The sequence below is a fragment of the Ambystoma mexicanum genome, chromosome 10, assembly GCF_040938575.1.
Source record: "Ambystoma mexicanum isolate Mex_15411 chromosome 10, UKY_AmexF1_1, whole genome shotgun sequence".
Taxonomy (NCBI): domain Eukaryota; kingdom Metazoa; phylum Chordata; class Amphibia; order Caudata; family Ambystomatidae; genus Ambystoma; species Ambystoma mexicanum.
In genome coordinates this window covers 1,107,642,757-1,107,669,821 of record NC_090932.1, presented here as the reverse complement: position 1 = coordinate 1,107,669,821, position 27,065 = coordinate 1,107,642,757, and the positions used below count along the sequence as shown (strand labels likewise).

General features: G+C 47.0%; 1 protein-coding gene across 1 annotated transcript in view; it reads left to right on the top strand.

Moving 5' to 3' along the window:
- The window catches only part of DDX56 (DEAD-box helicase 56), a 786,153-nt gene extending 760,571 nt beyond the window's left edge, over positions 1-25,582 (top strand). The window contains exons 13-14 of the mRNA XM_069618962.1: positions 17,250-17,347; positions 24,855-25,582. Of these exons, the coding sequence (XP_069475063.1) occupies positions 17,250-17,347; positions 24,855-24,938 (182 nt within the window). The 3' untranslated portion in view covers positions 24,939-25,582. The remainder of the gene's footprint in view (positions 1-17,249; positions 17,348-24,854) is intronic.
- The last annotated feature ends 1,483 nt before the right edge of the window (positions 25,583-27,065 follow it).

Below are 27,065 nucleotides of genomic sequence, written 5' to 3'. Positions count from 1 at the left end.
TCAATGTTCCATTCTCATGGTTCTATCTTTCTTTCTTTGGCCCACAGGGGCCTTCAAGTGGGTACTATTGAAGGTTACGTGGCAGCGCTGTCTATCTTCAAGCGCTCGTCTGAAGAATGTTTGTATTTTAAGGTTCTTTTGATTTCCCAATTTCTTAAAGGGCTCACTAATGTGTTCCCACCGTCCCCGTTCCAGTTGCCGGTTTGGGATCTGAATTTGGTCTTGAAATTCCTGATGGTTGCTCCATTTGAAACTTGACACTCTTTTCCTTTGAGACTGTTGTCTTTCAAGACGGTGTTCTTGGTTGTGGTTACATCCGCTCACACAGTGAGTGAATTGCAGGCACTTTCATCTAAGCCACCCTTTACTGTGTTCCACAAGGATAGGATTGTACTGAGGTACGTCCTTCCTTTCTACATAAGGTAGTGTCTGAATTTCATTTGCGCCAGAAAGTGGTTCTTCCGTCTTTCTATCCTCTTCCTCACCCTAGGAGAGCTCTGAGCTCTGAGCTTTTATATTTCTAGGATGTCCAGGGTCAGAGTGAACGATCAACTCTTTGTGCGGTATGTTGGATACCGATTGGGCCAGGCTGTTACCAAACAGACCTTGTCCAGGTGGATTATCCTCACCACTACTGAATGTTACCGATTGGTGGGCAAGGACCCTCCGCAAGGGTTGCAAGCTCATTGCACTAAGGGCGTGGCTACTTCCACAGACCTGCAGCGGAGAGTTCCTATTAGGAATATTTGTGACGCAGCCACATGTGCTTCTATCCACACCTTTGTCAAACATTACTCCTTGGATACGCTCCATGGTCAAGATATGGCCTTTGGTAAGGCGGTTCTTTATTCTGCCATCTGATTGGGTATTCTAAATTCTTTTCCCTCCTCCATTTTCTGGTACTGCTTTGGGAGTCCTGCAAAAATATGGAATACATTGGAGGACACAATCCATTCGAAGAATAAGTTATTTACCAACTGGTAACTGACTTTCGACTGGATATTCCTCCAACGTATTCCACATCGCCCTCCCAACCTGCCCCTCTGACGAATTTCCTATGCTATTGCAGCTTACGTTCCCTCGGGGCTACGTGCAGTCAAGCAGGCCACGTTATGGAGGAAAAAACAAACTGAGGCTATGGGTGCCGTGCGTCCTATTTATAACATCCGGTGACATCGCCCTCGACAGAGGCCTTCGAGGGACATCGACCCGACCCTATCGATGTAGGACGCCCTCTGCCGAAAAAGTTTCCGAAGCACACAGCTGTGGACATTACACGTCAAAGATGTGGAATACGTTGGAGGAACATCTAGTCGAAAGAACGTTACCAGTTGGTAAATAACTTGTTGTTCTTGGGCTATAACATTCATACAGGTTTAGTGGATCGGCAAACTAAAATAGTTATTTAGCTAATGCCCTGTCTGGCCCAAATGCGCAGAGTATTTGTACGATTCTGCACATTCTCTGTTACCGCAATTACGTTTTTATGTATACAAAGTGCTACCCTCATTACTGTATGCTCTGGAATTTTATAAAGTAATGGAGACGGCTATAGAGATCTTGGAAGGGTCATTATGGAAGAAATTATTGGGTCTTCCTGCATCCCTACCATTGGTTTTGATTCATCAGGAACTGCATATACAATCCTGGAGCTTCTTTATCTCTTGTAAAAAATTAAAACTCTATGCAAAGGTTTAAGATTCCCCCATCAAATTCACGATTTTGTATCTGAATATTTTATTCTATTCTAGTCAATCTGTAGTAATACATGAGTTCATACATGATTGTGAATCCATTCCATTTGATTGGTCCCCCCATAGGGATGATCTTTTAACAAATCTTGATCAGCTTAGAACAAAAGCTGGAACATAAGGAGTCAAAATCATGCGACTATTGCCAAATGTAAACTCCTTCGGGAGTATGGGAAACATTATTTTATGACATCTATGCCCAAATATATCTGCAAATTTCCTAGCCGTATATATAGTCCTATTTTTATGCGTTTTAGATTTACTCTATTGGGTACCCTCAAGAGATGGAGTCCTATTAGGAACATTGCACCTTATGATCACCACTGCAACTTTTGCAATGATGTTTCTTTGTTCGAAACCTTAAAACATCTTATGTTAAACTGCAGTGACACTTTTTCTGCAAAATGTTTATTTTGGGGAAAATAAGTCCTCTGTAGCGAGTCACTCGGTCGAGAGGATTTTTGTCATAGATGTCATCGGGCTCCCTTAACAATAGCCTTGATCCAGTGTCTTATCTGGATTTATGTCAATTTGGCGAAAAGGTTAACTAATTTAATAATTGCTTGTTTGTATTTTATATTTCAATAATGCATCCATTTCCATTTTTATAACTCATGATCTAATGTTAATATTGTGATAAGAAGTGTGTTGTATCTGTACATTTTAAGGATGGATCTTTCTCTTTTCTACTTTGCTTTTAATGTGTGTAAACATTTTATTTTAAACTAAATACACAATAATAAAAAAATATGTACACATTCACTTTGGTGTTCCCGGGTAAGAGCACACACAGTTCACTTTTAGAGTATAGTTCGCTCAGTTTGAGAATACTTTTAATATCAAAGCAAGTAAAAAACTGACAAGTTAACCGGGCACTACAGTTTAACCACCTAACATGCTGTACAATGCGGGTTTCTGAAAAGGTTTACACTGATGACCCTGGTAGAACAGTGATTGGGCCAAAATATAGGAGGAATCTTTAGACTGGCTAGGAATGTCTCTGTAGAACACATAAAGGTTTGACTGTAAAGCAATTCCCACAGGAATTTGTAGGTGCAAGGGTTAGGGATATACAAAGGCAGACTGCATCAAAAAGTTGAAATCGTCCCTCTATCAACACTGGTATATTCTGTGCACCTTGACACTGCAAAACGTACCTTACTGACACTATATGTAAAACAAATCTTGGCCTCGTTGTTATGGGCTAGCAACTTTGGAGCTTTAACGAAAGATCTCCTCATGAAATTAGCCTCACTCAATTGTTATAACACAGTTGGTTGTCTGGCCTACATAAAGTCTGTGGTACACAAATAATCTTGGGCTTTGTACTGTGATGACCCAGCAAGTATTGGAGGTGTTTCCAAGACTGGTCAGAAGTAGGTCTATGTACCATTTGGTCTCTGAGAGAAGGTGCTGTGATTTTAAAATCACTGGTCTGGGCATATTTATCTTTAGCTCAATTGGACTGGCTGGCACCTTATTTGCTGCAGGTGTCTCTACTGTTCGCCTACCTTTAGAGAGAAGGGATGTAATCTACTTTGAGCCAGTGCATTTACTCAGAAATGGTCCAACTATGAGGAGGGTAATCTAGATGGCAAATGTATGTGTGTGGAATGTGGGACCCTGATTAATTTTGTACTATTTTGTCTACTTTTTCATGATCTATGAGCAAAATAGGTAAAGAATAGTGGAATAAGGTTTCATCGTCCAGCAATGCTGTTTTTGCTAAGCTCAGCAATGCTAGTCAGCATGTTTACCTTGGCTTGCTTTAAAAAGGAAAAAAAAAAGCTTGGATGAGTCTTATCAAATTGGGGGAGGGTAGCAATGCCCTATTTTCATCTAATTGTGTTCCTGGGTGTTTCGTAATTTTAGAATGCTTGCTGTTTTATAGTTGTAATGCTGGTAAATGGTTTTAGATTATTTTGGACCTGTGTATTAATGTTATGAGTTAAATTTAATGTTTGCTCTGATGGTTTTATGGATTTGTAACAATCTGAAAAACTTTGATTGAACTAGGTAAATAAACATTAGAGAACTAAAATGTGTAGAATAAAGGAACCATACAAAACCTGAAGCCATAATGTAGTATGCCTTTCCTGGCTAGAAAAGAGGGGAACAAGTGCCCTAGCGTCACAGGTCACAATGCAGTACTCTCCAGAAGGCTGGGAGTCTTTTCTAAGAATCTGAACAAAGGTTGACAAAGCCAACTGGCAGTTTATAAGGGTCTTCGTTAGAAATCAATTTAGGAACAGTTCCTAGTAGATCCTCTCAGGGGAGCATCCTTGACTAGAACTCCACTGATCACTGTCAGGCACGGTAGAGACAGGGGAAGGACTTTGGAGGAAGGGGATGTAGGAATGGGTAGGTTTGCTCAGCCCCTGTACCAGACTCACTTGGGGACCACCCTAGATGTTCCTGAAATTGTTTGGTCCCCTTTTCTCGTGCCTTGGTTCAGATGAAGGAAGTGCTGTGGTGTCGGTTGCAGAGGTTGCTTTAGGAGTATGTTTCTGGGTCATGCTAGTCTGCGGTTTTGAGCTCTAATGGATCAATTGCTGGACACCTCTACTGTACTGAGGAAAGGACCACCAATCCGATGAATACCTCAGAGGACCACTAGGACACAATGCAGGTCAGTGATGACCACTCCGAAGAAATGGTGGTAGTCCGCCCTCCTGGTGGAAACAAAGAAATTGGTCCTGCAAAGTCCCTCTTCGTTTTGGAGAGCTGCAACTACGGTGGGGGGCTTATTTCGTAAGTTGAGGGTCTTCTGAGTACAAAGGCTCAACCGAGGACTATGACCGATGTAGCGAGCTAGTCCATGAAGGTGCTGGATAGGCCACAGGATGGTTCCGGGACACCTCAAAAGGTTTCCACAGGCAAGGTCCTTAAGCAGCGGTCGAGACTGATTGTTCCCTCTGGTACAAGGGTTGAAGCACCAACTTAAATATGGATATCAACAAAGGAGCAGGGCTTCGCTGGGATGGTTGAAAAAAGCAATGCTGGCTTGCATCTAATGAGGAGTTCTGGGTCTTTATTAAGGATGCTCCTCTTCAAAAAGGGGTCTTGGCGCCAATGAATATGTGTTGAATGGCTGCAGGAGTCCCCCTTTTATCAGGATGATTTGAACTGGAGTAGTCCCTGAGCCCCCCAATTGTAAGGGTCTGCACCATTCAAGCTGGATGGGGCTGTCCAATCCTAAACCGTCTCTGGCCGCCACAACTACGTGGCAACAGATACTTTGACATGGATGTGCACTGGGACTAGACAATCCCAGCTCCCACATCCGGCCACAAACACGTACCTCGGCTTTCCCAGGGAAGGAGCTTTCTCCAGGAAAGGTCTTGCCATATGTGGCAAATCCAGTCCTGTGAGCGCAGGAAGGAAGCCAAACAACAAAATGGCAGAAGGACAGGCAACGATCTTGTGGGACTGCTGTTTTACAGTATATGGTGTTCTATTTGGCAATAAGCAAAACAATGGAAATGTGCACGAGACGATCGAAGCGAAAATGGCAGAAAAGTATTAATTGCCAACAGACTCTGCACATCGTTTTGGTAACCACAAAGTTGCAAATAATAATATTCTATGGACACAGTGTCTGTACCAAGTGCTCCAGTTAGGATTCTGGCATCAGAGTATTTCACTCCCAGTTTTTAGAAGTGGAGAGTAAATCCAATTTTAAGAGTACAAATTAGCTTCTTCCTTCGCAAGAGAGTAAAAAAAATCCTGACAACTATCCAATTTGTGTGTAAAATTAAAACTGCGTTCGAAAACATTAGTGACAAAGAACTTGTCGACGCATACTACCCAGCTTCATCTGCATTATACTTGGACACCAAAACTCTAAGAACTACTACAGATGGCAGCTAGTTACCACATAAATCAAGTCCCTCACCCTACCAACATCACTTCTCTGCCTCTCGGGCCTACTGTTGCCGAGTGAGAACAGGTTACACACCATAGCAAAAAAGTTTTGATGTCTATGGGGCAGCAACACAAAAATCTTCATAACACAACTCACCACAAGCACGCAATTTCCAACTGCCCTGCAATGTGGCCTGTTAGGAGGTTTTGGTAAAGCCCTGTCTGAGACGAGACTTTAGAAAGCCTATCTTGGGCTACCCAAAGGTTTGGTAGCACTGGCTGAGCAGCCAGCCCTATTCTAAGAGGGATGAGGGCACACAGTATTCAGAGCAAACAGTTAGTTCAAAGAAACACTTACACACTAGCAGTTATTTAGAAATAAGCATTTATTTGTTATAGACACTAAAGCTGATATATTTAAGTAAGGTAAATACTATCACACAGTAGAATTAAACCGCAATAATTGATATAATCAAAGGATAGAAATATACTTTATAACGGTTTTAAAAGGTAGTAGAAACTTCTTCGACAAGTATGTGAACTTCAGAACAGCTTGTATAACTTTAGTTAACCTCTGCTTAACCAATCTTAAGAAATCCAACCCTATTCTAGGTGAATCTGAGTCGAGGAGGGCTCTGGGGGTCCAGTGACCAAGGGCAGAGGATGGAAAAGCAGCTAAGCAGCAAACAAGACAGTCTATGAAGAGTTTTAAAAGTTTACAGGTAATTAGCATGTGATTTCTTTGGTATAGAGCACAGAGGGTTGTCCACCCCAATGTTAATGTAGGCCTGGGAGGGGGTGTGACAGATTAACTGCATTCCTGCGAAGCACAGGAACCACAAAGCAGGCCCCAGGTAAGTGTTAGGAGAGGAACATTACCTTGTAAGTGAAGAAGCTTGTGCAGCAGGACCGTCCCCAAGGAGAGGCGACAGCAGACCCTGGTTCAGGATTCTTGGCCTTGGCAACTGAAGAAAAGAACTCTCAATGGATCTAATGGTTGAACTTGAGTAGTTGGATGCCCAGCAGAAGATCTGCACAGCACTGGCACTTCAATGCCTTTATCCAGGCTTGGTTGAAAGAGTATTCTCGTGCGTTAGCCTTTGCTCCGGTTCTCAGTACATGCCTCGGCTTACGGGACATTCTGGAGCGGGATCCAGCCTCTGGAGTTCCGGGAGGATGCCTGCAAAGTTTCGGGGCTTCGCTGTTAGAGGGGAGTTGGCATAAAAATGAAAACAATCTCCCTTCCTGTGAGACCCTCTGCACTTTTTGCTGGACTCTTGGACCTTTTTCTTGTTTTCCTGAATGAGGGGAGCCTTTTCCCCCATCATTCATTCTGTTAGCTCTGACTTTGGGAACCCTTATTCATTCTGTTTTAATTTTATTCTAGAGTCTTGGTTTCCTCCATACTTTTTAAAGTATCTGTGTTTAACTTTTTCAGCACACTGCACCCTTTGTGCAGTGTTGCCGGGAGCCCTTTGGGCTTTACTTTTTATATTTTTATTTCCTTTAGAACTACTGTTCTCAAGGTTAGGTTACTTTTTATCCATATCTTTTTCTTTTGTGAGTGCTGAGCCCCTTTGTCACTGCTCCTGTAAAATTTATGTTCTCCAGCATGGGGTCTGGCATGGATTCACATGCTCATGAATATTCCCCGTCGTCAGGCTGGGAATCCTCGGTAAAGAAAAAAACCAGTATCAGTTTCGTTTCTGATCTGTCTTTCGTAGTAATAACCAATCACTGGTCTCTGCGTCATACTGACCACAGCCAATGACTGCCCTCTACCTAAGCACCTCCTCCGGCAGCCATCTTCAGATTTTTACCGCACGCTCATGTGTTGGGATCCTCGTGCTATTGCTCTCGAGCGTTAGTGCTATTTTTCGCGCTTTTTCACAAAAAACTTCGATTCTTTCGGTCAAAAGAGCCTCAAGCTCCACCGATCCTACATCCGATCTGCGGGGACCCGTGTCGGATTCATCTGTGCCCCTCAAGGGTGAAGATTTCGTCGAGCTACACTTCGGAGGACTCCAGAAGCTTCTCAGGCCCGATCTCGGAGATGGCCCAGGAGAAGGGAAGCTCGACGCCCGGAAAGCTGTTCAGGGTCTGCCCTGGATGCCAGCTGCAGAACGTCTTCAAGGAGGACGAACACTCTTTCTGCCTTTACTGCCTTCATGAGGACAAGACGCACGTGGAGAAGGACTGTGCGTTTTGCGGCAACATGTCGGAACGGACCATGAAGGACCGCCATCAACGTCTCGCCAACTGGCTGGAGGGTAAGAGCCCGTCTGGCGAGAAGAAGAAGAAATCCGAGCGGTCTTCTAAGACCTTTGAGGGCGCCCCGGCGACGGGGGCCCAACATAAGGCCAAGCACCGCGAGTCCGCTGGCACCGGGAGCGCCGAACGGTCGGGCTCTACGGGCGCCAGGCAGGGCGCACCCTCCCCGGCACCATCGACCACGAGCCAACGCTCTGGGTCGGGTAAGAGGAAGGCCGAGCACCCGGCGAAGCTCCTGGAGAGGCCCCGGTCGAGCTCTAAGGCAGAGGAGGAGCGTGGCAGTGCCCCCTCCCTCAAGGATAAGGCGGTGAGCGCACCTAAGGTGGTGAAGGCCTTGATCCATCCGACCAAGCCCTCTATCGAAACGGTCGCGGCGGCCCTGGCTCAGCCTGTGGTGGCTGCACCAGTGGTGGCGACCTCAGGGCCCAGAATCTCCCTGCCTCCTCGGAGGGAGTCTTCCTTTGTGCCCATCGATAGGACCCCCGTGAAACCCTCCGTGGGGAAGAAGAAGGGGGGGCAGGGCGTCGTCGTAGATTCGGCCTCAACCTCAGAAGAGGAACTGATCGAGGTCTTAAGCCACGGCCTAGGCGTGGAAGAAGGCCAGCCCGTCGGAATGGACCCCGACGCAGGTGACGACGACGACATCGTCGAGGATACCGACGGGGCCCCTGCTCGCCCGTCGGATTCCCCTCTGCCAGCGCCGCAAGACAACTCGGCGGCCATTTTGTTGGCTATACAGTCCTTATGCTCCGAGATAAGGACGAGGCTACCGTTACCGACGGAGGAACCTCTCCCGTCGGGGGATCCAGAACCGGGACCTTCTGGTGTTCCCCCTACCAAGAAAAGAAGGATCCATCCACCACCTCCTTTTCAACCGTCGCGCCCCGTCCAGCCCTCCTCCCCGTCCACCCGAGGGGATGATACAGGGACTGACACGGCAGCGACGGGTACGGACGACGAGGCATACGACGAGGATTTTCCGTCGTCGCCTCCCACCAGGGCTTCTCCGCCCGACGAGATTGGATCGTTCCACTCAATGATCGCCAGGGCATCCGAGCTTTTCCAACTCTGCCCTGAGGAGAAGAAAAAGGAAGGCTTCCTTTACCAGCGGCGCGAGGCCAAGAGGAAGACGGTCCTCGCAGTGCCTCTGTTGGACGACATTTGGGATGAGGGCCTTTCCCTCCTCAAGAACCCTTCCACGACGCCAGCGAGAAGAGACCGGTACGAGAAAAAGTACCGGGTCCCGGACACGGCTCCCCTATGCCTCCGGGCGCAGCCTACCCCGGACTCCGTCGTCTCCGCGGCAGCCAGGAAGAAAGCGGGGGGGGGTGCGGCCTCCACGTCGACTTCCCCGCCGGACGGCGAGGGAAAGAAATTGGATGCTATGGGACGTAGAGTCATCTCGTCGGCAGCGACGACGATTAAAGCGGCCAACGCCTTGGCTATCGTGGCCCGCTACGACAGGGAGCTCTGGTACAAGATAGCTCCCCTGCTGGATTTTCTGCCGGACGACAAGAGGGCGGAGGCCCTTGAGATCCTGCAGGAAGGTGAGGTGGCTTCGGACCACGCCATCACCGTGGCGACGGACATCGCCGACACTGGGTTCCGCCAGCTGGGCAACGGCGTTTGCCTTCGACGTCGTGGATGGCTCAAAGCTACGGACTTTCGGCAGGACGTCCAGACCAGAGTCCTGGACATGCCCTTCGACGGGAACAACCTGTTTGGGAAGACAGTGGACGATTCCCTTCAGGCCATCAAGGCGGATACTGAGACGGCCCGGGCCCTTGGAGTACTGCAGCAACGACGGACGCCCTTTCGGAGCGGCGGAGGCAAGGGCGCCTCCAAAGGTTCCGGCGGCGGTTTCGCTTCCTACCGTCAAGCGGCCCGCTCGTCGTCGCAAGAGGCCTACAGAGGATGAGGCAAGTCTAGCGGACCCCGCCGTCGTCGCCAAGGAGGTCAAGGCGGCAAGGCCGCGTCCAAGCAGGATTGAACCGGCCGTGGGGTCGGGCCCCCACCGAAGCACCCCGGTGGGAGGCCGGCTGGCGGGCTTCGTCAGCGTGTGGGAGTCCATCTCCACCGACCGTTGGGTGCTGGACGCCCTGGCCCGGGGCCACGCGCTCGAATTTCAAAAAAGGTGCCCGCGCGTCCCCCCCGTGGCCAGGAAAGAACTTCACGTCCCTCAACTTCTCCTGGAGGTAAAGGCGATGCTCAGAAAGGGCGCCATCGAACTCGTCCCAAAGAGGCTTCGGGGCTCCGGAGTCTACTCGCGATACTTCCTCGTGAAGAAGAAGACGGGAGGATGGCGCCCCATCCTGGACCTGCGACGTCTGAACAAGTTCATCAATGCGCAGAAGTTCCGGATGGTCACCCTCCAGCACGTCCTGGGTCAGCTGGAGGAAGGAGACTTCCTATCGTCGTTGGATTTGGAGGATGCCTACTTCCACATTCCCATCCTAAAGGGGCACCGAAAATTCCTCAGATTCGTGGTCCAAGGGCGTCATTACCAGTTCAAAGCCCTTCCCTTCGGACTACGGTCGGCACCCAGGGTTTTCACCAAGTGCCTCGCACCGGTGGCGGCGCAGCTGCGCCGCGAGGGGATCCACGTCTACCCCTACCTGGACGACTGGCTCATCCGCGCCAAGACGAGGGAGCTCGCCGTGGTCCACACGGCAAGGACCGTCCAACTCCTCACGGACCTGGGATTCTCCGTGAACTACGCCAAATCCCACCTGGTGCCCGCGCAAGTCGCACTGTTTCTGGGAGCGAGGCTCGACACAGTGTCCCTTCTGGCCTCCCCGTCGGAGGAGAGGACCAGGACCATCTTGGGCAAGGTGCAACGGATGTTGGTGGCCGACGCGGCCAAAGTGAGGTCCATCAAGTCCCTCCTCGGGATGATGTCTTCCTGCATCTACCTCATTCCCATGTGCAGGCTCCGGATGCGCCCGTTGCAAGAATTCCTGGATGCGCGCTGGATCCAGACGACGGGCAGCTTCGAGGAAAGGATCAAGCTCGACGAGAGTTTCCGACGAGCGATACGGTGGTGGGGCACCCGCGCGCATCTGACGGCGGGCATGGACTTCCAGACCCCAGCCCACCAGGTGACTGTGACCACGGATGCCTCCCTAGAAGGGTGGGGAGCGCACACCGAAAATCTGCACGCAAGGGGACTCTGGCTCCCGACGGAGAAGTCCCTGCATATCAACGTCCTGGAGCTCCGTGCAGTGTTTTGGGCCCTCAGGTCCTTCCTTCCGTCCCTCAAGGGCAAGGTGGTGAGGATCTTCACCGACAACACCACCACCATGTTTTACATCAGGAAACAAGGCGGAACCAGGTCCCCAGCGCTGTCCAAGGAGGCGCAGGACCTGTGGCATTGGGCCGTCGCCCAAGGGATTCTTCTGGTGCCGTTTCATCTGGCAGGGATAAAAAACACCATCGCCGACTCACTCAGCAGGGAGCTGCGCTCGTGCCACGAGTGGGAACTACGGCAGGATCTGGTGGATCGCCTCTTCCGACGGTGGGGCACACCCCAGATCGACCTGTTCGCGACGGCGACGAACACCAAGTGCCGGAGGTTCGCCAGCAGGTTTCCCCAGACGAGGAGCATGGGCGATGCTTTCTCGTTCCCCTGGGAGGGCCTGTTCCTCTTCGCGTTCCCTCCCTTGCCTCTGCTAATCCGGCTCGTCAACCAGCTCAAGAGGTCACGGTGCAGGATGATCCTCGTCGCACCTGCGTGGCCGAGGCAGATATGGTTCCCGGACCTTCTGGACTTGTCAGCGTCCCCGCCAATCAAGCTGCCGGCGGACGCGGATCTACTCTCCAGGGAAGGAGGCGCCATCCTCCACCACGACCCGAAGTCGCTGAACTTGCAGGCCTGGCTCCTGCAGCGCTAGAGTTTGGAGGATACGACATACCGGCCGATTGCAGAGAGGTTCTTGCAAAGGCCAGGGCGTCCTCGACTCTTAAATGCTACGGACACAAATGGAAGAGGTTCTCGTTCTGGTGCCACGCACAGAAGATTAACCCTCTACGGATTACGGCTCCCCAAGTACTGCCGTACCTGCTGACGCTGGCCAAAGCTGGTCTGGCACACGCGTCCATCAAGATTCATCTTGCTGCGATCTCCCGATACACCAGAACCACGGGCCGGACGTCCTTGTGGTCTCATCGTCTGGTGAAAGAGTTCATGAAGGGACTGTTCAGATCGTTCCCGCCGGTGAAGGCTCCGGCCCCGGCGTGGGAGCTCAACGTGGTGCTGACCAAGCTCATGGGACCTCCGTTCGAGCCTCTGCACTCGGCCCCGTTGAAGTTTCTATCGTGGAAAACAGCTTTTCTCGTGGCCATCACCTCCGCACGACGAGTGGGAGAGATCCAGGCCCTTTCCTGCAAGGCCCCGTACTTGACTTTCCACGACACGAGGGTAGTGCTCAGGACGCACCCCTCCTTCATGCCCAAGGTACCGTCGGACTTCCATCTCAACGAACCCTTGGTGTTACCTGTGTTCTTCCCGTCGCCTTCGTCGCCGGCTGAGAGGACTTTGCACTCGCTGGATGTAGCTAGAGCGCTGAAGTTCTACGTGGACCGCACGAAAGGTTTTCGGAAGACGTCACAACTCTTTGTGAACTTTGGACCTGTCAATCAGGGGAAGGCTCTCTCGAAGGCTTCCATCTCCAGATGGCTCTCCGGCTGTATCATGTACTGTCACCGGTTGGCAAACCGACCGCTGCCTGGCCGTCCGAGAGCCCATTCCACCAGAGCGATCGCAGCTACCACGGCGTTCCTATCTGGTGTGCCCCTGCTGGACATATGCAGGGCTGCTACGTGGAGGTCGACGCACACCTTCACGAAATTCTACTGCGTCGACCGGGATTCCAGGGAGGAGTCCAGGGTCGGCCAAGCAGTGCTGCGCAACCTGTTCGCCTGAGGTGAGCCTGGTGAGGAGGTAAGATGCTTAATGTTGAGTTAATGTGATGCTTAATGTTGAGCCTTTGCCACCTCCCGTGGTTGTGCATGTGTGTACTGCTATGTATTCTTTATTCATGAGCATGTGAATCCATGCCAGACCCCATGCTGGAGAAGGAACAAGTTACTTACCTGTAACTGTTGTTCTCCAGCATGGGTCTGGCATGGATTCACATGCGAACCCTCCCGCCTACCCCTCTGCGGCTCTTCACTTGGTCATACTGCCACTTCACGTGCTTCCAAATCTGAAGATGGCTGCCGGAGGAGGTGCTTAGGTAGAGGGCAGTCATTGGCTGTGGTCAGTATGACGCAGAGACCAGTGATTGGTTATTACTACGAAAGACAGATCAGAAACGAAACTGATACTGGTTTTTTTCTTTACCGAGGATTCCCAGCCTGACGACGGGGAATATTCATGAGCATGTGAATCCATGCCAGACCCATGCTGGAGAACAACAGTTACAGGTAAGTAACTTGTTCCTTACAGAGACGAGCATACAATTATGACTGGGATCAGTGGACGTGTTCTACTGACTTGTGTGCATTTCGCCCACAGGCTGTCTCCACAGCTGCGGTTACTCAGCGGTTACTCAGAGAAGGTTCACCATTGACCTTAAAGGGTGGCTTCTTTCTTTTATTGCCATTTTACATGTGCTTGGTCTTTCTAGGTCCTTCTTCTGCCATCCTGCATGGGGAGGCCCTAGTTTGACTCTTGTCTTCAGTTGGAACCCTTTCTGTAGCCCGCCGAGGCTCCATTGTGTCTGTGAGGACATTAAGCAGGGTAGGAGTCCGAAACGACACTGTTCTTTGTCTTTGCCTGTCTGGAACCAGTTCCAACTGGGAGGTTGACTTTCCTGAAAGGACAGCCACTCCCACCAATTTTGAATGTGATCCAGAGGCAAAAGACAAGTTGACCATTGGAACAGAGGAACCGAAGATGATGACCAGACATGCATGCAGCATCTTCCAGTGACCAGTGAGGTACAGCTGGTGTTTTGTCCCCGTTTTCGAATTGACAGGGAAGCTCCAAGGAGGACGACTTTCTCCCTTCGACCCTTGGACTGGTGGGCATAATCGGTCCTAAGACGACCTGCAAAAGGAGCCTTCCCATGACATGCTGTGACCTTCTGGACTGCGAACTGCCAATACCCTGTGACCACTTTGCAATGCATCGTCTTCCCGTTAACAAATTCTCCCAAATCTTTGGTGGGCTCCTTTCCTGACCTCCAGAAGCTAGAATCCTTTCCTCAAAGTCCCCTCACCAGAATCAAGGGGCGAGTAAGCGAGTTGAATCGTTCAGATGAGAACCGTTCGCCCTTGGAGCCTGTGAAAAGGTGCTAAATCTTTGCGGTGAGTTCTTTCTCTCGACTGCTGCTGCAACATCCCTTACAGAGTCCCTTCTTTCATCACCATGACCAAGGAGCAGGAGACTGGGTCCACCGCAGTTACACTGTGAAATAATCCAGCTGCATCGTCAAAACTCCTCGGATACTGTGGGACTCGTAGTAGTAATTACCTCAACTCATTCTGTTGCTCCTTTGCTGCTGGAGTGCTTGTTCAGCTGTTCGCCCATACCATTTGCCCTTCAGCTTGTGGCCCATTGGGAGCCTTTCCCAAGGTCCCTGAAACCTTTTTGACCCACAAAAGCATTCTACTTACTTGTAATTTAAGAAACCTCTGGAACCTTTCCTGTGCCATATCTGCTTTACCTCCAATCTGACTTTGAAGAACTCATTCCTAGATGGGGATGGACAGCTAAAGCCATAAGGCCTCTGAAAAGTATTACAAGGATTTTAAAGTACTGACTTGCTATCGTTGGTGTTGAATAACCCTTTTTATGTCTACAACAGAACCTTTTCTGAGTTGCATTAACAAGTAATTGTACTTACCTTGAACTATGTTAATTCATTGTACACATCTTAACTTATGATTTACTCACCTGAGGTATTGCATTGGTTTTCTGTTGTGTTTATTAGTTTGAAATAGTACCTACTTACCTGAAAGCAACTTTTTCCTTGTGTATATAAAAAAAAAACTATTTTACTATAACTATACAACAGTTTCTTTGTCCCTATGTATTTACTGAGTTCACTGTACTTACCCTCAACTCACATCTCCCTCCTAAAATCAGCCTGGCTGCTCTGCCATATTACCAAACATTTGAGTGGTCTGAGTGGTACAGACATATACTAGAAGTAAGGGCTGTCTATTCCAAGGGATAGTTGTATACAGTCTGGTAGACTTTATAGATAGTTTTAAAAACTGGTAGACTTAAGAAAACTCCCCTAACACCTGCCGCATAGAAGTTGAGCTTGGGTCTGCAGCGGTTACTCAAAGGGCTCTGGCGGTCGCTGGAAGTGGCTGCGGATGTCCTTCTCCTTCGGATCTTCAGTTCCAGTGTTCGACTCTGAGTTTCTGCTCCAGGACCATCGTCTTTTATGCAGTAAAACTGGCTGAGCCCACCTATCACCAGACATGCATTAATTCGAAATTGGGCTATGGCTATCCAGGGACAGCCAGCCTCCCAGCACAATCTGGTTCCAGGCAGGCACACTGCAGGACAAAGACCAGAGGAGTTTCGGTCACCTCCCCCACTTCCAGTCCTTTCAGGCACTCAGAGTTACCAGCTGGCTTTTCAAGGGAAGCCTGCCAAAGACAAAAGACCCATGAAGACCACCCCCACCCAGTCAGGTAGAAGAAGGCTCAAAGACCATGTCATCAAGAACAGGGCTTTGAAAGGTATAGCTACCGTTTTAGGTAAATGGTGACCTTGGTGTCACCGCAGCGGCGATGGCAGCCTGTGACAAAAGACCACACGATGTCATGCAAAAAGGTACACTGCCACCTTCTGTCAGATGAACTTGGATCAGTAACTAAAAGTTACTGGTGAAGTGTGAAAAGGGATACAATGTTTCCGCTCCACACTCTACTTACAGTAGTAGAGGTGTGCTGAAAATAAAATACAGGTGGGGCAAAGTGTCCCCCTGCCCTGTGTTAGCACAGGTAGAATAATAAGGGAAGGTCAAGGAGCTGCCCAGCAACATAGAAAGTGTTATGTGCTGCAAAAATGATAGATACCAGAAAACATGGAGGAAAGCGTAACTCCCTTAAAAAGTATCAAAAAGTGATCCCAATGTCAGGTTAAAAAATTTAGTGAGTGTGGAAAAGGGTTCCCACTCAGGAGCATCAGTCCAAAAATCCAATAGTCCACACAGGGGCGTACTGGCCTATAGGGAACTCTGTAGATTTCCTGGTAGACCTCAGCACGCTCGGCCTCTTTTGTGTTGCATTTCCAAATTTCCCCATAGGCGAAGGATTGGACTTGCTGAAAATGTGTAATATGGGGCCACTTTGGACATTTTTTCCAGGGTCTCTTTTGGCTCCCAGTCGGCCCCAGTGTCTAGATACAATGCAGGGGGTCTCACAAAGTGGTGCGAATTTGACTCAAGGAGGAAAATCTACCTAACATGACCCATCCACAAGTATCACAGAGACCACACATGTGCATGCAGTGTAAAAGATACTCATATCAACAATAAAGTGCCAACTGGAATATTTTTCCTCCTGGTGCAATAAATCTGTCCGCTGTAGAAGGTGCTTGACTGAGACAGTGAATTATGGGTATCTGCCCATTTAGCCACATCAGTTAACTGCATTTTTTGCTGTTGGGCCTTCCTCTGCATTTGACTGAGGTAAGTTCAGGATGTGTTTGTGGTATTGAGGCAGGGTAATATATGGGTTATATGGAGTGAGGACAGAAAAGGGTGTGTGGAGGGCTGCCCCAAATAAAAAAGATGTCATGGGGTCTGGCCAAGGCCTATGCTCGAGGAATGGTAATGCCATGTGTCTGTTAAGGGCAGCAGGTCCAACTGCAGCCACACTGCTATTAAAAGGATTAATACCAACAGACGAGGGGTAGAGAGTGTCTCCTTTGGAAAAGAGAAGTTGTATTCCGTCAAGCAAAATGTTTTCTCCTGAAGTAGAATTACCATCCTTCTGCAAAACAGCTCTCTCTCCTAGGCTCTATAGACTCTTTTTAGTTGTGCTTTATGCTCAGTTCTTATGGATCCTCACAGCCCTGTGTTGCGATACATTCAAGAGAACTAATCTGCAACCTGAAACATCCTGGCTGCCTAAAAGTGGTATTTCTTGTATTGTTGAAAAAAAGTAAGAATGAAGCCAGACACTTTTGTTTATAATTAAGGGCAATTATTACATTTATAGTGTTTTCCCTAGTGAAGTGGTCCTTCATCCCACACACAGTACTACAAGTAACATTTCCTCCCTGCCGCATGGTACGAACGTTCTTAAACATGTATGTGCGATAGCCTAAAAGCTCAACTTTGGAGCAACCACAAATTTAACTTCCAATAATCATTTCACAATCCTCTCCTTTATTCTTAGTTCCACCAACACTGCGTGGCATTGCCAATCCAATGATCCAAAAGAGGAGACGGAGAAAGCCAGGAGCTACAGGCAGTCAATTCAAGAAGAATGTCAAGGTCGGTATCTGGGTAGATGGCTCAGATTAGTTGGGGGGCAGGTGGGTACCGGGAGGAAGGGTCATTTTGAGCAACTGGAGCTAATGTATGAAATATCTACACATCTATTGGGGTAATTGGTGTTGCCCAGCTTCATGCCCCTTTTATTAGTGACCATCAAAGAGCCTTTTCTCTAAATGGAGATACCCTCCACTGCAATCCCCATCGCTCAAGGCAAACATGCCCTTATAGTAGACCTCTTGCTCTGAATCTTGGGTAGCGACCTACCAGCAAGATTCTGATTGACACCAAAGGGTAGCCCTACGTTTTGCAAAAAGCATACTGCCTTATGAATATTCTTAGATGGTGGTCTTCTAAAGGAACACCAGCAGAGGGTCCATATCCCATTACCAATGAGTGCCCCTTCGCTGCAGCTATAAGCTCTTTTTCTTATGTTTGTATAATTAGGGTGTGTGGGGTGTTAAAGATTCAGTTGTAGGATACTATTCATTGCATTTAGTAAAAGTCAAGATGTCATTGTGAACAAAAATCCAGTGCAGAGTATACAGTTACAGAAGGCAGAGGCAGGAGGCGTGATTTTACAAAAATCATTTGTACAGTGGATGAAAGAGACCTGGTGGTTAATGTGTAATAATGAAACGCAAACCGAGAATGGAACAATAATAATATAGCATTCAGAAATTAGTGTCAGTATTTACATAACTACAATTTACGTTTGTATTATCATATGGGACGTTAGTAGAAGGGATGGTTTGGGAGGCTAATGTAGAAGGGAAGGTGGGGTTTCAAGTAGGGGCTTGTTCACTCACTTGCAATTTGAGTGAGAGCCTAGTTTGGAGCAGTCCTCCATATAAAATAACTTTGATAGCCAGTGGGAGCGCATTCCAGTGGAGTGGATAATGGATTTGATGAAGGCCATGGATGAATTTAAAGAGTAGCAAGAATTTGAAGAGTATTCTTTGCTTGGAGAGCCATACAGTGAGGTTACTGCAGGTTGAGGTGGGGCAGGATCTGGCTAGGTTAAAAAGTACATTTATGGCACATGTTAGGGAGTATTCTCAGAAATGTGCTAATTACTCTGTACCTTGGAGACCCCCAGCAACTTTGCTGGATTTTTGAGGACTTGAATTTTTTAACCTGTAGAATTGAGACCCTTCTTCCCACTCATGTATTTTAATGTGGTTTTGAACTCTGTTTGTTTTGGTTGTGGAGTCTGACAAACTCCATAGGCATCCTCTTTTACATTGTCACACAGCACCTTCAGTGCAGTGGCACAGGGAAGTCTTTCAGATTTCCCAAAGGTTTAAATACCTTCTCTTGGATAAACTCCTGTTTCCAAGAGCAGTGAAGTGAAATTGAATTTACTTACATGTGTAACTTTCTATACCCAGCACACGCTATCTTACAATAGGGTGCTGGAGGTGTTACTTGGTATCCCCTTTGTCTAGTTTCTCATGTAACATTTTTGTTACTCTTTCCTCAATGAATGGCTGGTGGCAGTAGTTTATTTTGAGCTACTCTGGTGTGCATTTACTGCGGGCTGCTTTCGCAGCTGCAGTAAAGCACCCAAGGGTGCCATTTTTGTCAAAATGGCCCTGGTCTTCTTTTTTTGCCATTTCTTTGTGGAAAGTTCCTTCTTGAGGTTTACTCTGCGAACCAAACCAGGTTTGGTCCCTTTGTTCATTTTGCCTTTGGCGGGATTCACAAGTGAAGCAAGCCTCCTGGCTCCAGGGTGTCTGGCGGGGGCAGGAAGCAAGGGATGTGCCCAAAACTCCCTGTGCTTAGTTACCTAGGAGACTCTTAGGTGATTGGCCAGCTGGCTGTCCGGCAAGGACAGCCACCCTACTGGGTGACTGACAGCTAGGCTGGAATGAATGGCAAAAACCTGCATAAAAGGCAAGGCTTTTTGGCTTGGAAGGCAGAGTCGACCACTGGGCGAAGGAATCCGAAGAAGAACTTGAAGAGGACGCCTGCTGCAACTCCTAGACCGTTGGTTTGCCCGGTGAAGCCTTGCTGCTGTGCAGAAACTCAAAATTCGTATTGACAGAGAAGCCCCTGCAAGGACGACTTCTCCCTTTGAGTTGGTGGGACCAATCGACTCCAAGAGTTAGCCACCTGGACACCCTCTCGAAGCTAGTTGAATTTCCACTGCAGTCGCTGCTGGAACCGAATAGCCAGGGAGAGGAACACCAGATTGTGTGCGTTGCTTTGAAGCTGGCCAAGAACTCGGGAAGGTCCTCCGGACTCTCAGGAAGCAGAACTGACTGAGCCTGAGCTCCCTCAACAGTGTGGGACCCCAGATGCAAGGAAAGCCCATCTCAACAACCAGGAACCGCGGTGTTGCTTTTTGGGGTAGACGCAAGGAGCTGAAACACTGAAGAGCCACTTGTTTGAAGATTGCCGTTTGCGGTCAGTGACCGTCCCATTGCAGTGCAGGAGTCCCCAGAAGTCCTCCCTCTTGTCCCCACGACTGCGGCCCAGGAACCCCAGGATCTGCAGAGCTGCAAAGGAACCAAAGTCATCTGCTGCACTTTTCTTCAACCTAAAGGTACTGCAAAGTCTGATAGAATTTACCTCTTGTTGTGCCATCTTGCCTGTCCTCTTTGGAGACTTGTCTTGGTTGCTCTTGTAGAGTTGCTTGCAATTTCTTTACTTCACAAGCCTAATCAGCTTATTGCCCTACTTTGATTTCTTCTATTCTACAAAGACATTTTTAAACATTGTGAAAGACTTTCTACTTACCTGCAAGAAGTGCTTCAGCTCACCTTGACTTTTTGCTAACTTAACAATGGCTGGCCTGGCTCTCTGAATGACTCTTCTCTCTTCTGCTTATGTGTTTTGCCTTCCTTCCAGGAAAGGGTTAACTGACCTTGCATTAGGGGGGTAATTGAAAGTACTTACCTGGTTAAGAATTGTGTGAATACTCGTTTCATTCTGAACCCCCATTTTCTTTGACACTCCTCTCGAATATTCTAAATGCAACAGTGAGATATTAATGTCAACAGCCCCCTAACTATTGAAGTCATCTGAGGGTGTAGGATGTGTCTGCGTGCCATCCCAAATGGGTAATTGCTGATTTAGAGAACTAAGAGTGTGTATTTTGGAAGTGTATTTGTGTGCTGCTTTATAATGCTCCTTTCTGAAGAAGGTTTACTCTGATAAATTAATAATTATTTAATCAAGAAACCTTGTGTGTAAGTGTTTATTTGGATACTGGTCACTGTGAATCTCTGTGGAACTCCCCTAGAGCTCACATTGTCCCCTCTTGAGATAAGCCTGGCTACTCAACCACACTACCAACCTCTGTAGTACAGATTTGTACCGAAGGTTGTATTCCTATTGCCAGGAGGTCCGGGTTGTTTTAGTGCACCCAAAGGGTACTGCATACAATCTTGCCTAACAACAAAGTTAATAACTTTTTGTTGAGAGCAAAGGACAGTAGAGGGGAACACCAAGGAGTAGACGTGTGCAGTAGCTCAATCTGCTGAGGACTATGATAAAGCAAAACAAGAGCTGGTGGCTGAAAGGTTTTGAATTAATCTTAGTGTCTCGCAAATGTTCTGGGCAACCCTCCAGACTATCGTTCTTCAGCCTGCCAAGCCATCACAGAAAGGGCAAAATGACCACATGCAAATGAGGATTGCTCCCACCCCAAAGGAGGCAGTCCTTCCTGAACTGCTAGGTCAAATACCTTCTTCACAAGAAGCACCAGACTTGTTTCGTCGTCATTGTGAATAATCAGTGAGGAGTAGCCTTGTTCTCTAATCCCACAAGCTTGAGACCCATGTCTGGGCATATCTGTCCCACTGAAGGTGAGTAAACCATAAGAAAAGTGGATAGCTGGAAACTTTAGACTTAGTCTTAACTTTTGGCAATTGCTCTGAGCAACACTCAAGACCATTGTTCTCCAACCTGCCAAGCCATTACAGAAAGGGGGTGCTTGTGGTGTCGTGCAGAGGGGATGTGACCTAGCAGTTCTGCCTGGACTGCCTCTTTTGGGGTGGATTCAAGCCTAATATACATATGGTCTTGTAATGGCTTGGCAGGCAGAGCAACAATTGTCTGGAGTGTTGAACAGAGCTTCTCCAGAGATAAGATTACTTATAAACCTTCCAGCTCTCACTTTTTTGTTTGAACTATGATAAAGATCAGAGTTTGAGTGTTGTGAGGTGTGGGCCGATTTGTCTTACTAGAAGGTTGATGCTAGCTGCTGTGGCAGTGGCTGTGATTAACTGTAAATGTTTCATTTTGTTATGAAGGTGAATCACATGGTTTGAAGTCATGGGGGAGGATGTCCTGAGGAAAAGGGATATTGGGGTTAGCGTTGGAGGCTAAGTGAAAAATGACTTCTCCCCTTGTTAGGTTTGGGATCAGGCAGTGTAGAGCCAATCAGTGGCAGATGGCAGGAAGGCAGTTTGGTATCACTACATATTATCGCCACCAAAAATATCGCCTTATATATGGTCGTCTGGAACGGCTATAGGTGATATTTCTGGGGGGGGATAATTTTTGGGAACGGGGGTGTTCCCCGCTCCTTTACAAATTGTGCAGGGGCTGTCCCCTGCAGGTTCCATGCCTTAATATTGCCGCAAAAATATGGTGATATTTTTGTATGGCGATATTTTTGTACGGCGATATTAACGCATGGAACCGGCAGTTGGGTATTTCTTTGGAGATGGCAGAGGTGAAGGAGAAGATGAATTGGGTATCATCAATGAAGAGATATTTGATACTGGGGAGGAAATTCGCTTCCCAAGGGCGAGAGTGTAGAGAGTGTGTATCGGAGTGGGCCTAGGAAGGATCTATGGGTGACGCTTACAGGGAGGGATATGGTTATGGATTTCCATGAGAAGGCACAGTCAGATAGGTCAGTGAATGAAGTAATGTCCTTGAAACTAAGGGAAGAAAGAGTTTGGGAGAATGGGTCACCATGTTGAAGGCTACAGATGGGTCAAGTAAATTGAGGATGGGGGGAGAGGTGAAAGGGACAAGCAATAGTTAGGAAGTTGCAGGCATGGGTGAGAACAATTTTGGTTGAATGTTCGTTAGAATCTGAATATCCCATTTGCTTCATTTAGGGTCTTGCACTGTTCAGCCTAGTACTTTACTGTAATATCTAGAGCCGTGGTGGATGCTTAACGGTGGTGTCTCTCAGTGGGTGGTGTGATGAATCTCTGGATTGTCACTTATCCCTAGGGGAAGCCTTTCCCTTTGAGGCTAGAGAGGTGAACCCGCTATGTGATACCCTCCTAGGGGTAGAGACCAGCAGCATTTCTCAGGAGTGGCTCGCTCTCCTCCCTCGCTCACCTTGGGGACAAGGACTCCTGTTGCGCCAAGGAGCTCTGAGTTACTATCTCAAACCACCAATAACACTGAGGCTTCAGAAAGCCCAAGAAGATCAAACCACTGTTTGTTACTGTGCCATAAAAACTGTGGTTCAACCTGAGGACATGTATTTTAATAATACTGTGAAAAAGATTAGAGCGAGCATGTGATGCAGAACACTCAAGTCTCCGGAACTGACAATACTGTGAAGAAGAAGAGGGATTGAATAATACAGAGCACTCAAGTGAAAAGGAAAGCGTACTATAATCCTCTGCTGGGGAGGGCCCAGCTATGTGTCCTAAAAAGAGAAGAAGAAACGTTATCCTGGAGGAGAGAAGCCAGGAGTTTCAAACCAGCTTTGCAGTGGGAACCGGTCACAACCCGGGAAGTCCTGCATGCCAAGGAGGCAACTGGCAGGCATTTGAGGGAAGCATAAGAAGAGCTGGAAGCAGGAGAATACCAGGGGACGGAAACCCTAAAAAAAACAATTTGTGAGTAGTGGCATGAGCCAGAAGGGGTGGACTATGCAATCTGCCAACTATGCTAAGACCACTACGGTACCTCACAGCGGATGCCGAGGAACCGAGCGAGTTAGAACGAAGGCAGAGACCATCTTGATGGAAAGAGGAGAGTTTCCCATCCTGCAAGCAGGACTTCCAAACCCACAGAGAGAAGGTGACTGGGACGGTGGGAGACACAGGAGGGACAACGAATAAAACGAGTACCTGAATCCTACTTGTTGCCGTAGTTGTAAAGAGAGGAAGTCAAGAGTGAATCATTACTGGCACAATCTTACTTGTCCCAGTAATAAGGAGATGCGGAATTCAAGTGTAAATTACTTGCACAATAATACTCACCTCAGTAATACTAAAGAGGAAGAATTAAGTTACAGTTTTTATTGGTATAATCACAATTGTTCCATTGACAGTGAAGAGTATAATACCAATTACAATCGTTACTGGTCCAAGCATACTCATCCCAGTAACATTGAAGAGTGGGATTTAGGTGGTGATCCTTGTTGGAAGAATCACAAATGTCTCAGTACCAAGAGAGAGTGATATGAGATTGAGAAGTCTGCCAAAAGTATTAAGTGGCCCAGCCAGGAAAGAAAGTGGACTTTGTGTCAAGAAGTAATAAAGAGGCTATTGAGCCAAGAGAAAAGGTATTTCAGAAAGGAAAACTAAAGTGTTAAAAACACGTTTGGAAAGCTGGAAAATCTATTTCTTAATTGCATGAACTTATCAAAGAACTACTTAACAAATGGACTATTAAAGAGACGCTTTTCTGAGTAGCAGAATACAGGAAAAGGGAGTCATTCTCCTGCACCTTGGTTATTATGAATAGTGGCAGAGATGGAGCATATTAGAGTTGGACAGGCCAGTTTTTCCTTTTGAGACTCAACGCTGACTGACGAGCACGTGTTAGGTAGTGAAAACCCATAGCTTAGGGATAGCTAGAAGTTATTTATTTTCCCTTTTTACTTGAATAAAATCCTTAAAATGATCGAACCTCGTCTGTGTCCTGACTCGCCACAGCGGTCTAACCTTCAGCACCCACATCTTGATCAAAGAGGGCATCGAAAACAGCTAGTCAATCGCACTGGAAATGCCAGATGGCTACCACAGATTTGGTGTTGAGGATGCATGCCTAAAGGACATTTATCTGGTAGTTATGACTTCACTGGCAATCGAAGACTTCAGCATCAAGGCATGAGTTGCAGCCCCAAACTACCCCTCTTAAGGCCATATAGCTAGGCGTGTCTGGTAATTAGTCTTGTGAAAAATCCAGATCCTGGATGGTGTGCAGCTTGAAGCATGTTCAGTTTTGACCATGGATTTTATAGCTTCACCTGTGAGTGCAGCATTCAGAATGGCTTATGTCCACTGGGTTGTAGAGGCTCAAAGTCATTGGTTTCTGTCAAATATACATTGTCACTGGGGCATCTGCAAATAAGATGTCTGCACATCCTCCTATTTAGTACTCCATCCTGTGTTTTTAAGCACTTGCAGTCCTGCCCCCATAAAATGTATGATTCCTTGAGATGCTTTGTGGAGTGCACCTGTGATGTAGGGTTAACACAGATGGGTTGGGAGTCGCACAGATACGTTATGAGGGGGCTGTGAGGGGTTGGAGGGGCAATGGAATGTGTTTTTTAATACTTATGTATGTTGTTCTTTCCCAGTTATACAGTAAGCAGAACCCGTTGCAGAGCTTCAAATACACCACGAAAAATAAGTCAAAACCAAGAGGAGCAGAGCAGTCGTGAGGATTAGAGGTCTCTGTTGCCCCACCTCTTCCATGTGGGACTTGCCCCTGTGCCACCCTGGACTGTAAGGTTCCCACTTTTGGGCAGGGGATGATGCTACATGTTATATGGAGCACAGTAGATGTTAAGTATTTGAGAACCCCTGCTCATCTGTCTCATGTTGAGATGTTTTCCTTTTGCTGCTTTGGCAGGAGGAAAAAATACAATGTAATGGTTTTATGCAGACTAGGTTGAACTGCAAGGAGCAAGACAGTAACCTGTTGCAGTATGTCGCTGAAATTAAAGCATTGTTACACATTTAGTAACACATGTTTGAATTATGGTTGCAGAGTTATATTGTTTTTAATTCACAACTCCTTTGATGATGCTTGTGCCTGTGATGGTTAAAGTAAAGTGTACAATCCTTCAGCATTTCTTGTAAAAATGGAAGGCCGAGTAGTTTTGCCAGGGCTTCATATGCCACATATGAGTCCTTCTCCTTCGATGGTTCAATATGTTGTAATTTAAATCATTTATTGTGCTAAAACAACGCTTCCTTTCAATGGCAATGTCCTTTATATTCCAAAATGATAAAAAAAATATTGATGCACATATATTCAGTTTATTTGTACAAAAATAATTATCTGTATTTGTTCTATTGTAAAGTGCGTCAATGTGGCCTCTTTTTTCAAACTCTGTGTTTGTGGTTGTGCTCTTGTTCTTTCTGAGCCGCTCCTTATTTGAGATAATGTACAATATGTTTTGTGATGTGGAACTCTAGTTGGCTCTACATCCCCTTTCTCATCAGCATGTTTATCTTCACCTAGGTTGCTAGAAAAAACATTCTTCAAGATGCAGTCATTTTTCAAGTAGCGTTTTTTTAAGCTTGTACTCTTAATCTACTCCCGCACCTTGCCACTGGTGTCATTTTTGTATGCGTCATCTTCACACAAATGGAAAAGAGCTATTTGTTTGCCACCACTTTATTTCACGGATAATTAAGCTTTTGGTAAAATTATGCACCAGTGGAAACTTTGCAGATCGAGGTTAGAAAGAATTTCAGTCATCAAGAGCAAGGTCTAAGCAGCAGGCTACGAGTCCATCAACTATACTACAGGAGACCTAGAGGATGTAGACATCTTTTTTTTATGGTAAGGTGAAGGTCAGGACAACTTGCAGAATAAGGGGAACAAAACAGCCTGGAGTGGATTGAGTACGATAAGTTAGCATGCCTGACACCATTTGATTTCTGGATTGAAAACCACAATTTCATGAGAAAAAAAGGATTTAAGGATTTATTCTGGAGACGCAACGATCAAAGAATATAATGGGTTGAAGCAAACACTTCAAATTCTACCCGCACCCCATCATAAGGACTCCATTACCTACAAATATGTTTTGACGGGTGTATTGTTCTTAGAAAGTAATCATCATTTTCCTCCCAGCCAAAGGCAAGGGATAAAAAGCATTAAGCAATCCATCAAACGTTGGTCAAACCTGCAGATACTGGTTATTATGCTAAAAAAGTTAAGACAGATTGAGGGTGTAACACTTCTTTGATAGGAGGCAATTTGGGTGGTAATGTGTACATTATAAATATAGATTACATTATAGCAAATCATGAAAAATGGACCAAAGATCCAATGTTGAAACTAGCAGAGTAAATACAAGAGGCAACAGTTCGGACTGAATAGGTAAAGCAGAGTGTCTTGTTGAACAATGCCCAGATCATTGTGGTGTTTTGAAGAAAACTTAAACTACATAAGAACACAGAACCACTAAGCAAATATTTTGACTTTTTCTAAGATAGGTCATACCAGAAATGCAGACACATGGAAATATAGTATAGACAGTATCAAGGTGGTGGAAATGTGCATTCAAATGAAGAGGGAGTATATTACATGGATGTGTTCTCTCTACACCAAGATACCTCAGTTAGAAACCCTGTAGTTGAGGAATGGAAATGAACAACAGCGGATCCACATGTTGTAACTCGCCATTTCGTCTTGTGGTGTGCTGAGCTAGCTCCTTCCATGAGCTCCTCAGAAACCCCCCAATTAATGCATGGAATAATATGAAGAAATGGGTATCCAGACATAGGCCAATTTAGGAACGACATAATGATCTGGTGGTGCTTTATATATGTCC